Source organism: Vidua chalybeata, chromosome 20 (genome assembly GCF_026979565.1).
Source record: "Vidua chalybeata isolate OUT-0048 chromosome 20, bVidCha1 merged haplotype, whole genome shotgun sequence".
Taxonomy (NCBI): Eukaryota; Metazoa; Chordata; class Aves; order Passeriformes; family Viduidae; genus Vidua; species Vidua chalybeata.
Genome location: NC_071549.1, coordinates 8,994,046 through 9,010,546, shown reverse-complemented (window position 1 = coordinate 9,010,546; position 16,501 = coordinate 8,994,046). Strand labels below are relative to the sequence as shown.

At 39.3% G+C, this 16,501-nt stretch overlaps 1 protein-coding gene across 4 annotated transcripts in view; it reads right to left on the bottom strand.

Moving 5' to 3' along the window:
- BRIP1 (BRCA1 interacting helicase 1) overlaps nt 1-16,501 on the bottom strand; it is a 93,603-nt gene that overhangs the window by 47,244 nt on the left and 29,858 nt on the right. For all 4 annotated transcript variants that reach the window (XM_053961422.1, XM_053961426.1, XM_053961423.1 and 1 more), the window contains exons 15-20: nt 15,002-15,161; nt 14,538-14,659; nt 5,824-5,936; nt 4,347-4,429; nt 1,964-2,254; nt 455-1,258 (exon numbers count right to left, since the gene is read on the bottom strand). In XM_053961422.1, coding sequence (XP_053817397.1) covers nt 455-1,258; nt 1,964-2,254; nt 4,347-4,429; nt 5,824-5,936; nt 14,538-14,659; nt 15,002-15,161 — 1,573 coding nt within the window. The remainder of the gene's footprint in view (nt 1-454; nt 1,259-1,963; nt 2,255-4,346; nt 4,430-5,823; nt 5,937-14,537; nt 14,660-15,001; nt 15,162-16,501) is intronic.

Here is a 16,501-nt window from a genome sequence, read left to right as displayed (position 1 = left end):
CTGTCTATGACTTAATGTGCAAAGATACTGTTCTACATGTTGTACTAAAAAAAAACCCAATTTAACAAATGCAGAAAACCATAATTTGGTTATATGGGTGTTTTGCTTTCTGAGGAAAAACCCAATCACTTGACTGTATTTAATGGTGGATTAATTAAACCTGTAATGGACAAACCAATAATTCCAAGTCAGATCCTACTTGGGTTTCTAGTCAGAATTTCCAGACATGATGTCCTTCAGCCATGAAGTCAGGATGAAGAATCTCCATTCTATCTCTAGAAAACTATACCAAAAACCCCAAAAATACAATGAGAAATGGAGCCTGAGGGAAGCTTTTGTTCCATGGGGATAAGGAAGGTGGAGCTGCCCTGTGGTGTTTTGAGGGCTGCTCACCACAACTCCCACAGAAGCTGTCACCAGGTGCCACCATTGCCCAGTAGAAAGGATGACACACCTTTATTTCGGGATCTGGAAAGGCTGATTTTCCTTTTAGGGGTGTCCATCTCCTGAGATCCTCCCTGCTCTGCTCCTGCTGCAGCTGCCACCCCTACAGCACCAACTGCACTGTCCCTGCTCCTCACATCTTCCATAATTCCACGGGGACTTCTGCCAGCCTCAGCTTTTTCAGTCACATTCTGTGTTTCTGAGGTGTTGGTGGCAAAAGGATCAGCAGGGACTGTGGAGTTCCCACATTCCACCCAATTCCCAGTGGTACAACAGGCTGCAAGTGGGGGCTCAGTTCTCTGCTCCTCTGGGTCTGCATCATCATAGAGTTCTGGGGTGAAGTAAATGCTTTCATCCTCATCCTCATCCTCATTTAATGCTGAAGGCTCAGCTCTCCCTGCTGAAGGGAACTCCCTGCAGGGCTCAGCTGGAAGCTGGAGCTTACCAGGATGTCCTTCAGCAACTGGGGCCTCAGCACTTTTAACTGAAAAATGAGTTGTTTCCAAACATGATTCTGGTCCACTTGGTTTATGCTCTGCAATCAATGATGATTGGCATTGATTGAAATGATCAATAAGGTCACTGGGTCCATTCACATGCTCCTGGCTGCTGCTTGCTGTGGCCCTGCAGTTCTTGGCTACAGGAGTTGAAGTCAGTGGTTCAGAGCAGCAATTCTCCACCACATCAGCATTGGTCCAACCATTCATTTCTTCTGTCTCTATTTTAATTGCTGCCATTTTGGGGGTGCAGTCCATATGTTTCTTTCTCTGTCTTACATGGTGAGAATGGCTCTCTACATCAACTTTCTGGTCACCTGTGACAAATCACAAAACATAAATGAATTGCATCTGATTTACAGCATGTTTAGCACATCAGAATTACCACTGTTTTAGAAGGTTTACAGTGATTTTACAACATTCATTAAAAACAATAATACAAACAAAGGCCCAGATGTTTTAACTATCTTGGTACATGAATTGTCTTAATTAAATTAATAGATTAACAGGCACATAAAGTAGAATATGACTGGATTTGAAATTTGTAATCTTTATTATTGTGCTCTTATCTTATTCACCTCTTTCTTGACTGAAATGAAATCAGAACCTTTCCTAAAATTTAGGGATGGATTTCACTTGTGAAGCTGGAACTAGAGGAGATCACATGGAAAGTGTCTCACAGCAATGCCTAAACAACAGATGTAGCTTAAACCAGGGCTCAACTTGCAGTAATGCTAATCTTGATGTGTTTCAAATATATTTTAAATTATCTTCATAGTGTTCAGTGGAAAAAGAAATTAAAATGAAAGCATTTTTGATTGTACTATAAACTTATCAAAGATTATTTTTTTAAGACAACCAGATGGAACGAGAATTAATTTCAGTCTGTTGAGCACAGCTCCTCCACATTTGTGAATAATTATCATTTTCCATTATAGCACTTCTGCAATTTTAAAAAACATTTGTTTCCTCCAAAAAAGATGTAACCCCACATTTGAAATTGCCAGTGGAAATGAACGTACTTTGTTTCACTGTTGCCGTGCTGTCACTTGGCTGATCCCATGCTGTGTGATGAACTTCTGAGTCCAAATTTTGCTCCTGACTTTTAGCAGGAACATCAGGGGACAGAGGAGTGGTGGCCTCTTGTTGAGAGCCTTGTGAGAGGTCCCTGGGCTGTGCAGGGAGCTCAGAGCTGTGCTCTGAGGAAGGTTCCCCACCTCTCTGGTTGCGGAGGGCGAAGGCGTGCAGGGACTCCAGAGCGCTGCCGAAATTGCCGTGGTGCTGGATCTGCTGCCGGATCCACTTGGACAATCCTGGGGGGAAAAAACACCTTACTCCAAAATAACAGCACCTGTATCGGGCATTTCACAGCACTAAACACACCCAATGTGGCAGCAGCTCTCTGGCCACAGAAACACAACTTTCCCAGGCATCGTGCTGGGGAAGGCTGTGAGAAGATCAGAGAAAAGAATGAGAAACAATTCTTATCTCCACTTGCTGCAGCTGGTGTTATGAACATGTAAATCAGTTGGTAGAGCATGAGACTCTTAACCTCAGGGTCGTGGGCTCGGGCCCCACATTGGGCGCCAATTAAAAATGAGGGTGTTGGAGTAGTGGCTGCTGCTGCCTAAAATCTGTCCCCCACAAGCCTCTCCTGTGGAAAAGCAGGTTGAGATAACCTTTAGGCAACACAGACCTTCACTCAACACTCACCGCAGCGATAGAGGCAAGAAAGGTTCTTTTTGCAGGGTTTTATTCCAGCAAAGGCTATCACATGTGGCTGAAGGGAACCCGGCCAGGTAAAAAAAGATCGACCACGTGGAGGAGACAACTTAAGAAGGGGAAGGGATGGCGGATGGAGCTAAGGCTGGACAGAGGGGTTTGGTCTCCAGGGAAAGGAGGGTGGCAGCCCAAATGGGAGACTGTTTTTCTCCCCAGGAGGACTAACTCTATGGTGAGTAGTTACTGCTGTTGCCAGGGCCAAGGACTTGGGAACTGACCAAGGTGGGAGAGTTCATGGGATGCTACAAACATGTGGAATGTGTTATGGAGATTTGTTTACCAAAGAGGGTTTCTTCATTGGCCAATGGTGATGGTGTTTTAAGTAAAGGACCAATGAGGTCCACGTGTATCTAACAGTCTATAAAAGAACAATGGGTTTCTTAATAACAAATTATTGATCAGCCTTCTGTAATACAGGGAGTCTGTGTTAATTATTACCCAGCCAGGGGCCTGTTACAACGATACCCTAAGAGTGCAAATATTTCTGTGAAGGTACAGTCTCAAAGGTTTCAAGAATTTGCTCATGAAGCTACAACAATTCCTCCTTTCCAGGGCTGGGAACTTGATTTATTCAATGGCAATATTCTGATAAGCAAACTAAAATTATCCTTCTTTTTCTATTAAGAGCTTTTCCCTTTTTCACTGATCTTCTCTTTAAGTTCAAACTGCTGCCTTGCATAAACATCATTATATTTCTTTGATGCCTGGCTGTTCATTCTGCTTGTTATCATGAATTATTTAAAAGTCACTTACACAGAGCGCAGCTACTTATTATCATATTAACAGGGTCTGATAAAAATTTGAATATAATGAAGCTTTTTACAACTTTGTGTCAGATTAAGTAACACTAACTCAGAAAGAATCACAGCTGTTCTGCAACTACAGGTTTTATTATAATCTGCTCCTATCAAAATAATCAAAATATTAAATATCAGATGTCCTGAGCATAACAACTTTTTAGATGATATTGGAACACACAGGGGTCAAGTAAAAACTGACTGCCTCGATTTTAGAAAGTGTGATTGAACCCATTTAAATATTCTTGAATATCAATTTAAAAAACAAAACAAAAAAACCCCAAACAAACCCACAACAACAGAGAACTTCACTCTTCTGTGAAGTTTTACTTTTTAGAGAAAGAAATCTTACCAAGTGTTGAACATATGGATTATTTCTGCTCCTATATGAATTTCTAGTGTTTCCTTCAATAATTTCGATGTATTTTTAGTACATCAGAGAAGGAGCTGGACTCAACTGCAGCAGCTGAGCTCCACCTGCTGACTAAGCCCAGCATGGGCTGGTGAGCTCAGCTCTGCCCAGCAAAAAGGGCCAGAACAAAGGTGAAAACTCTTTCCTAAGCAGTTTATTTTCTAATTTTTTTTTTTAAGGTTGTGATCAGGATTCATTTTACTTCACATGCATTTATTTCTACCCAGTATAAAACTACAAACAGAAAACCCTTGTTGTATATTGAATATTCAGCAGTTCAATTTCTGTTCTATGGTTGTGGCACATTCTGAGCCTTCCTATTCACCTGTACTTGTACAACCACGTTTCTGTAATTCATAATTTTCAGTATTTTTCAACATTAGGAAGTTTCCCCAAAAGATTTTTACCTCTTACCAGTTATGTATTTATTGGGGTTCTTCCTGAAGCGGTCGTCAACTAAAATAAGAGCCCCCCAGTCATTCCTGTGCCTTATACACCTAAAAGTGAGGGGAAAAAAAGAGTATTTATGTAATTAGAGGGCACACAGCAAAAACCTGTGGGAATTAGGAAAGAGGGATTGCTCTGAATCAGTTGGAATATGCAAAATTACACAGGAAGTGCTCTTCTACTGGATGCACCAAAAATCGTTATAGATGTCATGGAAGCTTCATTTTCCTTCAGCTGCTGAGTGTACCTGAAAACAGCTAAATTAAAAATAAAGCACACAAATATTCAACAGCCAATCAAACCACATCATTCATTTTCCACTCTTAACTGGGCAGTGTAAAAATTACAGAGTTTCCTGCCAGCTTGGTGGAACATTCTGATTTTATCCAAATCCTTCCCCACATCTCAGGTTAGCAAGGGCTTTGGCTCATAGTTTGATAAGTAATTTGTACCTTTATGTCAGAATGGAAGCCTATTTTCTCCAATTTAGACCATCCAAATAATAAATTAAACAATAAGTAATTGTCACTAAAACTTGATTTCAGTTCAAGCTGATTTATTTCACTACTGGTATTCCACAACTGAGAGCTTTCTTAACCTATTTGAATTAATACTCTTTGATTCCAAAGAGGAATTTAAGAAATCAGGCCTGTAACAAAAAGAATCCAAAGTGAGATTTCCTAATGTTACAATTTCTCTTAATTTTCTCTCTAAGCTTTCATTTATGTCATCACATTTGCATTAGGACTAATTCAAACCAGGAGAGTTTTCCAGCTGATGTTTCTGTGGCTCTGTATCCATGACAGATGCACAGCACCTACAATAGATATGGATGACAGCTCTAATCTGTATTTATCTGATAAATTTTGTTGAAGGAGGATGAATTAATTCTACCTTGTTAATAACATTTGGGGGAATTTTTCCATCTAGGAAATGGAAGCTATACCACTTCTTCTAAATCTGGGAAGAGATCAGTGAGCACAATAATTGAATTGACCTTTTGCAAAGGTCTGAAAAACCCCACTGCTATTTCTCCCTTTCAAAAATACTTGTAGGCTAAATATCAAACAACTGTTCTGAGCCCACTGAGAGTGTGAACAATTAGTGCAAAAGTCCTGAAGATCTTCATTTGCTTTAAAGCTCCAGAACTATTTGTCTCTGCTTGTGCTTTTTGTTTCCTGTATATCTGGACTATGAGCAATAAAACTTCAACTGAATTGAAGTGGGTTCTGAATGTAAAGCAAAATCTCTGAATTATAACAATGCACAACAGGCTGAAAAGCAGAGAGTTGTCAGCACAGAGCAGCTCAAGAGACAAAATTTGCAATATGAGAGGTTTGGCCTTACTTACCCCTTTGTGCTAAAAGTGGGGAATAAATCTTTAAAGATCTCCCTAAAAAAAATGTTATACAAATTTATATAGTTTTAGTTATGTTTATCTCACCTTCCCAGGGCTTGGTTGAGAGCTCTGTAAGCTTGAATTTCATACCACTGACTCCCCGATAAAAGGCCTCTTGTACTTTTGTGCTGGTCATTGTACTTCCTCTTTAATTCAACCTAAGAAAGAAATCATAAAATATTTGGTTTATTAATGTTGTTGAAAAGGAGATATTCTAAACGGGGAAACAAGCAAACATTGATTAAATAAGAGAATATATAAATTGTGCTTCAGTGTTTCAACTCTGTATTTTGTACACTAACCAATTCTGGCTTCTGAAATTGCCCTTAGCTGTGATCTGTTCCAATAATTTAAATGTATTGACATGAGCACTACACACTCATCCAAATCTCTGTGCCAGTGAGAGAAGGATAAACTGTTCAGACAGGTGAAAAAACCCCAAACCAGGTACAGGTAGATGGACTCCAAACCCCAGATTTATTGGCTCTTCCAAAAGGAAATGCCCTACTGGAGCTCTCCATCCTTCCCTTGATCACAAAAGCCACTCCTCATCCCCAGCTGGAACCAGACCCTGCTTTTCCCCAGTGAGAGCTGAATAAATCCAACTTTTCTTCCTTGACAGAAGCTGCAAAAGAGCTTTGGAGACAGCGGGGCCTCTGCCAAGGACCAGGAGTCAGCAACACCAAGCAAAATTCCCAGCTTGGCATCACCTCCTGAGGTCTGGAAATGTTTCACTGCAGAGCATGGGGAGATCAGGAAGGGAAAAACATGTTCCCCTTTTTAAAAACACATCTCTGGTGCTTCAGAATCTGGAATGAACTGCCCAAGAAATCCCCTTCCCAATCAGGATAACCACACACAATGTCTGAATTGGAACAATTTGCATTAGAACATGATTTATATTAAAAGGTACTGTTGTTATTATTATTATTATTATTATTATTATTATTATTATTATTATTATTATTATTATTATTCCAGGGGAATTGAATTATTATTTTTTTAAACAAGCATAAAACTACATGAGAAAGGGTCTTTCTGTTGCTCTTTTGTACAGTATTAACCTTTCTAAACTGACAAGTGAAAGGACACGCTTCAGGAGAGAAAACAGCAGACTTCTAACCTCTTCTGACAGGTAACTTTCAAGTTGCATTTGGATAAGAAATTTTATTTTATGTACTTATGCCCTTTAAATTGCCTGTCAAATTTACAAATTCAATCTTTACAGCCAGAAAGTAAATTCAGTTTGATTTCACAGATTTAATATTTGTTCCAGTCACTCAGAATTTACTGACTGGCATGTGAGGTTTCCTTTTTAATTTTCCAAACAGAAGATGATTTCTTCTGAATGGTCTATGAACATTAAACCGTTCCTTAAAAAGGAACTTGGCTTTATCTGTGCATTTCTACAAACTGAAATACTACCTGGAGAAAGAAAAGGGTACTGCTCACCTCTGGAAATGAGGAATGATGATGGAAAAGTTCACTGAAGCCTTTAAAACATAACCACTGACAATACATTCCTGTGTGTGTTTTGCACTTGTCTTCTAGTCCTGGTCAGTTTTATAACAATTTATTTTTTGGAAGAATTGTGTTATCAGTAAGATTATGGTCATTTGGAACAAATGGAGGTTTATCAGCCCCTTACTTTGCCAGCAGACTGTGCAAACAGTGTTGGAATAACTGCTCCTGTGTCTTATGCTGAAAAATGACATTATTTTTAAATACCTGCATAAACTTACTGAAGTAGCAATAAAATGCAAACCAGTCAGATCATCTAAGTAAAATACATTACTTCTACATTCTTCTAATACATGTCAGTATTACCAAGTTGACTGCTTGTATGACATTTCATTGTTCAAATTAAATAAACCCCATTTTTTAATATAAAACCCCATGAGTTTGGGGGGTTTTAATCCCAAACCCTTGCTCTAATGGTGTAACATATCACTAAAACTTCCTTCTATTAATTTTAAAAGAGTTACCAGAAAAGAGCCATTCTATTTTCTCCCTGCAGCGCTCCTGCCTCAGCAGGGATGATGCCAACCTGCATTGCTGCGAGTTCAGTTTGCAGGGGGAGGCTCTGCAGGTAAAAGGCCAGGGCCTGTCATTTTAATGCAATCAGAATCTATTTCATTGTGGAACTGCTGCATTCCCCCCCATCAATTCCACGCCAGATTCAAGCTGACATGTTACATATGTGAAAAAGCCAGTGCCTCCTGCTAGCAAATATCCACAATGTGCAGGAAAGCACAGGCTAGAAGGGATTAGTTAAAATGTCAAAAGACAGCCTTTTACTTTTACCTGTTCATCCTTAAAAACATCCTCCCAGCTCTGGGGCAGGATTTGCAGACAAAGAGCTGCACAAGGCCCCTGGCAAGCTCTGCCATCCTGTAGCTGTCACCCAGATTAGGCTTTGATCTGTCTGGGAGGTCACGGGCACAGCCACGCTCACTCCAAGCTCCCCACGTTCCACCTGCAAAGCTCTCCTGCTTTTAATGCTTAATTACTCTGACATCTTTCACTCTGCAACATTAACTGGGAAACAGCAGCGAAAAAAGATAAATGCCATGAACAATTTTTTTTTTTTTAAAGGATTGGAAAGATACTTGGAGGCAGTTTGTGTTACAGCTCAAGTGTATTTTTCAAACAGAATTAGCAATAGAGGTTTTTCTCCAATGACAATAACATTAAATGACATTTGTTACATTAGATTTTGAAATAAGTTACCTGTGGTGATATTCCTTCATGTGAAGAAACTCAGACTTATTCAGGATATAAATTGATTTATACTGTGTTGACCATAGATTATATGAGTTAGTTCATAGCACAAAGCTGAGAAGAGGATCTCAAAACTACAGCTTGGTTTTGACCCCCAAAATAATCTGCAAATTCACACAGAACCTGCAGCCTTTTAGCAACACACCAGGCTGAACCAGGCTTATTCAGGATACACAAACAGTATTTAAAGCAATATACAAATATCAATCTATTATGGACTAATTATTTCTAAAGAAAAATCAGTCAGGATACTGTAAACTGATTTATCAGTGCCAGTACCAGAACATGAAGGTTGAATGGGCTAAGCCCATTTATTTTGTGCAATTTAAATCAGCAACATAAACTGTGTTTGGTTTTACTTAATCTGGCAAAGTTTTGAGGGGTATTTTTAATGCATTGCTTCACTGAACCAAATGCAAACTTTGCTTTTTAAGAACAAATATAAGTAGCAGTTTACAAATTTTTTTGTTTGACAAGCCAGGCCTATTCTTTGATAGGACATCACCTCACAGACTTCTCCAAGTGCCTCCTGTTTGCTCTGGTAGGTTAAAGGAAGAGAAAAGAGCTGGAAAAGGCCAATAAATCTGGGCCTGTGTCCCTGCATGGACACGTGGAGGTGGCACATCCACACCTGGATCAGCTCGTGCCCTTCCCTCCCCAACACTCTCCTCCACGGAAAGCAAAACCAGAAAATGGATAGAAGCATTTTCTGCCATTCCACTAACTTGTTTCTCTGGTTTTATGAGAGGAAAAATAGTAATGAAAACAAAGATACTGCTCACATCATCCAAAAAAATTTTTAAAGACACATTCATGTTTAACATCTACTAATTCCCCACATCTTAAAAACAAACAAGCAGAGAAAATACCAGGTGGTCAATTCTGCTTCCATCCCAAAAAAAGACATAAAAATGTTTTTTAAGCAAATCTCCCATCCTAAAAATCTCATATGTCCACTTAGAGTCTCTCTTCCACCTGAAATAGCAATAATTAGAATTTTTCAGGAACATGCTTGCCATCTACTTTCCTCTTGACGAATGCCAAGGAACCATAAAAGTTTGTGAGTGCAGGAAAGTTAAGACATGAAAACCCATTTCTTTTCTTTTACAACTGAAAATTTTTAAATAGAAGCAGCACTGAACAGTGCAGCATTTCACTCACTTCAAAAGCAGGAAAAAGGGCTGGGAGGTTTAACACAAATAATGCAAGTAAAGACCTGGGTGAGTCACAGAACAAGCTTCAAACATCCTCACCCCTCACAGACCCACTCAAAGCCATGTCTAAACACAATATTCCCATTTATTAGCCCACAGGAAAAAGATATTATGGCAGGATTTTATCTTTAAATGTTTCAAGCATTCCAAGTGCAGTGTTAACACATAAATAATATGGAATAAGCAAATGCTTATTAGCTGAATTTTACCAAACTATATTCTGTCAATTGCAATAATTTATTAAGGTCATTCTAACGAGTTCATGTAACTAAATAAGGTCACTAGACACAAATATAACACTTTTATTTTCACATATAAATACTGCATTCCCTTATGAAACAGCAACAACCCCCCCAAACTGCCAATGAGACATGATCAATATTTGTAGTGCTCAATTATCATCAGGATGCTGTTACACAGAAATTCCTCAGGTGACCTTTTCTGCCTGAAAATTTCTACGTGCACTTATCAAAATTGCCTTCCTTGGGTAACACTGAATAAAAAAAGCAACCAATCCAGATCTGTCTCACAGGGGACATGGAAATATATTGGGATTGAACAGTGCAATGTGAATGGGGATAGAATCAAAACTAGAGAGTTACTGAGATAGAAAAAATGGCACAAAAGTGGCAAATCAACCACACAGGGACACAAAACACGTAGGCTTAAAAACTGCCACAAGGACTAGAAATTCAATATTAAAACACATCATTATTCTGAAATGATAGAAATATCTCAGTTTGCTGAGACAGGAGAAGTGGAAACTTCAGCCAAAGAGCTGCAAAATTTTAGTATCATTAAGTTACATAAAGCCCAGAAAACTGCAATTGAAGTGGAGATTTCCTTGGTGTTACATGCCATGACACTGGAAAGAATAAAGGAGATATTCCCCCCATGGCAGCCATGGGAAATAATTCCCATTAAAGGCAAACTCCAGCAATGCCACTGCTCACAACTCCCAGCCTCAGTGACTTTATCTGCCTCTGCTGATGTGAGAGAGTTGGACTTTCTGCATTTTCTGCTGTGTTTTGGTCAAGTTCTGCTGGCTGTTCCATGATTAATTCACTCTCCTGCAGCAGGATCAAAAGCATCTGGAGAGGTGGAAGTGCAGAAATGCTCTCTGGGCAGGGGAGCTCAGTGCCTGCACTTCAGAGCTGCCCATTATCAACATTTCGGAGCGAGCTCTTTCTTTTCAGCTCCCCAAGGTAAGAACAGTAAATTATGACTTGAACTAAACAAGTCACACTTGGCTCCAAAATCAGATTTTCCTACCTCTACTTTTAGGTCCCAGAGGTAGGCAGAGGAAATCCTGGTCACAGCCAAAGAAGTAATTTTTGGCTCTGAAATAAATTTTCCTTCTTTACTGGAGCCAAACTCTACCATTGAGAGCACCAGAGCTTTGAGCAATCCTTGAACATTTTCTTTTATATTATTTTGTTTTAGCAACCTGATTCTTCAGCAATATGAAACCCTCTGCAATAACACAGAATTAGGGGGTTGGCCTCTTTCTTCAATCAGTTTTGTTTATAATCAGGTCCCACTTCTGAGCCTGAATCATTTCTTTCTCCCTAACCCCGACAAAGTGTTTTAGACTCTTCTCTTTGTGAAAAGCAGTGAACCTAAGATATAATATGCCTAAAAATGTTGAAGTGAAACTAAATTATTATCTTTAAAGCCTCCACAGCAATTACTGTAACTTATAAAAGCACACAGTTACTTAAGGAATTCAAATGTTTGCCATTTAATACCAGGATTTGTGGCATATATTTAGCACAAACATATGGAAAAACTAAAATTGGATATTATTCATCACACTTGACAATGAGTCTCCTGCCCATGATTGATGTCTGGATCCAAAATGCTACACTTCAAAATATCTACGAGAAGTTAATTAACAGTATGTTAGCATCAGAGAACACCTCTGTGGGATTATCCATCTCTTGCTGTCACATTATTTATGTTCTCTAATATTACAGCTCAATCAAGTTGCAAATCATAAAACATATTTAGAAAGCAGGTTGATCACAGACAAGTCATATTAGTGGAGATGAGCCAACATCAAACTGCCAACATAAAATATTGCTCTCCAAAGGTCCAATCCCACAAACCCTGCTGCTTGTGCTCAGTCCTGGGAGTATTAAAGGGATTACTCACACAAGTAAAAGCTCTGTGCAGGAGTAAGGGGTTATGGAATTGAGGCTTAAGAGGACTTCTATTAACCCAAAAAGCAGACATTCAAGTGTTTTTTTCACGTAGAAGCCCAGCACTTTTTAGTGATTTAAGCCAATCCCAGAAGCATATAATTCATGGCTATTCCAAGGGAATTGTTAATCACTTGCATTTCCTATTTTTAAAGGAATGTCATTATTCATCATCTTATCAGTTTCCTCCTCTGGTACCTCTGCTGAGCACCTATTGCTGTGTGAGAGCCACAGATGCACAATTTTCTGTCCAAGTCCAGCCTGGCCTGTGCCACTGTGGTTTGAATTTTATGTCTGCTGAAAACTCAAGATCCTCCCCAGAAGTTTCAGGCTTTACCCAGTTTTCTGCTTCACCTACAAAATTCTAAGAAACACCAACCAAATGGTGTGTAGCTATTCTCTAAACTTAAACTGTTCCATTAGGGAATTCCAGCTCCTTTTCTAAGCTGAAAAAGATGCTTAATCTTCCAAATTTCTTTTATATTTCTACAAAGATACTAATAACTTTCTTCAGAGTGACCCTCCTTCACTTTATCTTTCTTGCAACTCAGCTGGTAAAAAAAATGTTCATTAATCCAGAATTTCTGGGGATCTGATAACCCTAAAGCCTTGAGCAAAACAAAACCCTGTTCAATATAAAGACATTTAAAATAAAACCCATTTCCTCCAGCATCCTGCAAGGAGCTCTGCCATGCAGCAGCTCTGCAGATCTCATCCTGAGAGACTGGTGCCTGCCCTTCTCTCATCCAGAATTGATCACTGCAGAGCTTTGGGCATTCCCATCTCTAGACAGACACTCAGACCTTGAGCTGCTTGCAATTTGGCAGCTACTGTTTCTAGCCCTACTGAAAAATTTAGAGGTTTTCTTCAGTCTAATTAAAAAGAAATAGTTCAACAGAACACTGATTTTTAAAATATACTTATCAGAAATGGGTTTGTGATCATGTTATTTGAAATACTTGGTTGATCTTAAGGTAAAATTAAATCATAATCCACTGTGAAGATAATTCACTCATAACACATTTTTTAACCTAATTTTGTATCATTTAGAACCCAAACCCATTGATTTTCAGTAAATCCTTTGACATTAATTGTAGAGTTCCAGCCATACAACAAAGGATTTCCAAAATACCTTGTCAGCACATGCCCCTAAAAACCAGCATTTCTAACCCCAGAAAGGAGGCTGAGTACTCTTGAAATGTGAATTTTTACACTACAGTGGAGTGCATTATATTTCAGAAGGACAAAGAATGTTGTGGCTGAGTAAGTGCTCCAAGGAATTCTGCAAACATTGGAAGAACTGCACTAACACAGCCTCCCTGGCCCTTGTAGGATGTGGTTTTTCCCAGCAAGGCTGGAATTAGGCACATGCTGCAGACAACAAAGAAGCCTTTGCTTGTTCACTTAAGCTCAGAACACATCTCTCAAACCAAAGCTGAGTCTGTTTGGCCTTTCAAGTGCAAACCTATGATTTTCTTGTTTGATTTGGCATTAGTGAGAACCAGAATCCAGCTGCTCCTGGTATTTATTTATTCTGTGATCCTTCACTTTGTTTCTTGGCTTCACAGAGCAGTCCCAAAGGTTCTCAAAGGAACACAGGACAGGGCAGTGACAGTACCTCAGTGGCACAGACCCTTAGAAAGAAGTGGTATTACAAGCTACCCAATAATAAACCTTTTTTTCAGTAAGCAGAAAGCCTAGAAAAAATACTTTTCTATATTTATTGGCTTTCTTTTCCTTCCAGCCTGCTCTAATGGAACATCATCTCTCTTCAGACAAGCCCTGCTCAAGTCAAAAGGAAGGAAGTGTTGAGGTGGGCAATTACACAGCAGTGCAACAGGATGCTGCTTTCACCACCTCCTGAAAAACACAAATAGTTTCAGATTTATTTAACTGCAGCCATTTCCAAATGCTATTTTTACAAGGCGCTTACAAGGTTTTGCCTAAAGTTACACGAAGCTTGAATATTCCAAATAGTGCTGTCCTCAGTATCCAGGAAGAGTTTATGTTGTGTCATAAATTCATGCTTCAAAACTGCAAGCTAATAAAGCAGCACAAGCTTGGAAAAAGTTTTCAGTTGCACTCTGTGCTGAAGTGGGACAAATAATTACACTAAAGAAGGCAATGGGATTAGAAAGGTGAGACAGTGCAAGCAGTGGGACATACCCAGTTATATTGTAAAATAATAACATAATTAAACAGTCCTTACCTTTCCACCTGTTTTCTGCAATAACCTGCCTTATTTAAAGCAGTATTGAAAAGCTTGTATGAAAAAAGCAGTATTAGAAGTTTTTATTTTCTGCAATAACCTGCATGATTTAAAGCAGTGCTCCACCTCTCACCTGTGCAAGGTCACTCAAAGAATTCAAACAGGATGGAGAGAAGTTCAAAGGTAAACCGAAAGAAAAGGTATTTTGTGCATATTTAGTGTTTTGAAGATGACATAAAAATCTATTTTGTGCATATTTAGTGTTTTGAAGATGACATAAAAATCTATTTTGTGCATATTTCGTGTTTTGAAGATGACATAAAAATCAAGTTCAGCCCTGAAGTGATGTCCTACCTGCAGGTCCTTCACGTTTGGGAAGGGGATTCCGATGGTCACGACTGCCCTGGCGTTCTCATCACAGAAATCCAGCCCCTCACTGACCTTCCCTCTGCACACAGCTATCAGCAGAGCTCCATCTGCAACAGCACAGCAACACTCATCATTCCAGGGACAAGCTGGGCATCAGGAGAAACTCCCACCAATATCTTTTAAAGAACTAAACTTAATATGGTAAAATACACTGGCTGGAAAAGGTGATTGGCTGGAAAAATAGAGACTCGTTAGAGGGACGAGATTAACTCCACTTTGATCAATAATATTCTGATTTTGACCATCAAATAGCAAAATAATTTTACACTATATAATACAGAGGTAATTAATTATGCAAGAACAATGTGTATCTACAACAAAAAAATGTTAAACCTTTAGTTTTACTTGAAGAGTCTGCATCAACTATTTTGAATGGCTGAAAAATGTACCTTTTTCTCCTTTACATCTGATTGCATCATAGTAGATTTTCAGCAGCTCATCAAAGTCACTCTTGGCCCCTCCCTGGGGCTCTGCAATGACTGTTTTAACATCCTCCAGCTTCCTCCACAAGCCAGTGTGCATCCACCGATCCTTTAACTTGTCCAGCATCTGAAAACCAACAGAAAAATCCACGTCAACCACTAGAACTGCTCAAATAAAGCACACAAAGACATTTCTTTCAGTGAAGTTGTATTATTCAGTTTTTGTGTTTGTAAATGCAAGTTTTCCTACCATGCACAGAACCTCAGCTGTGCAGCATTTGGGAAACAGGGGGGACATTTATTTTGCTAATTGGAAATAATGCAGATTTTTGAGTTGTCAAAGCAAAACTCTCTAACTCTATGACAGTGGCCATTAAAGAGCATCTTGTGGTATTCCTCAAAGTAGAGGAAAGTCATGCAAAAAAATGGAAGCTACCTGGTTTTTGATTACTAAGTAAGATCAGAAACAAATTCCAAATTAATTTGAAACAAGCCTTTGTATCTTAAATTTCCAGAACATTTCAATACTTGAAAATGTACATAGAGAAGTTGGGGGAGGAAATATTGATGTAGGATTTATCAGCCTCCTCTGCTTCTTGAAGAGCCCTGCAGCTTTGTTACACCTCCCAAATTCTGAACTGTGCACATTTCACTCCAAATGAGATCATGTTCAAATAAACTTGTCCCACTTTTAATGCAAGTAGTGAAAATGTTGCGTTACAGAAATCAAAGTTTAAAATTAGCCCAGAACCTGAAGTCAGCTTGGTGGGGGTCATCTAGCAAATGCATCAAGTTCTACATTGAATTTTATCAAGTCAGGGAGCAAAAATGTCCCTCCTTGAGCTGCACAGTGCTGCCCTTGAGAGAAGGGCAAGGCAAGCAACACATTCCAGGGTGAACCAAGGAGCTCTGGGTCAATGGACAGAATTAAATCCTTTATTTCACCCTTTTGCTGCTCAGTGATCTTTAGTGTGTTACTGACTCTGTGCAGTTCATACATGAGATTCAAACTCACAGATCCTGCAGGAAGGGCTGTGCTCTTGCTGTGTCTGCACTTCCCTCCACTCCCCTCCTGAAGACTTTTCCATATTTTGCTCCAGGCTACACAAACTGCTCCATCTGGAACCTGCACTTGCCCTGCTTCATTCCTTCAAAAGCCACAGCACCCCTTCACTGCAGCCCACTTGTTTCCAGTGCACTCCAGCCAAGATCCCAGAATCTTGAATGGGTGATTGTTACAAAAATAATCTGTCCCGTGTCCAAACCCACAGTTTAAGTGCTACAGTGAAGCAGAACTAATGACAACTAATTGTTGTCACATTTGAGAATTTATAGGAAACTGGTTACAAGGCCCTTTGCATTTTTCATGTCCTCAGCATTAGAGATCTGAACTCATTCTTTGACATGAAGAATTTGGATGGTTTCCTCACAAGAGGGGACAAATGCTGTTATTTCACATTTCCCCTG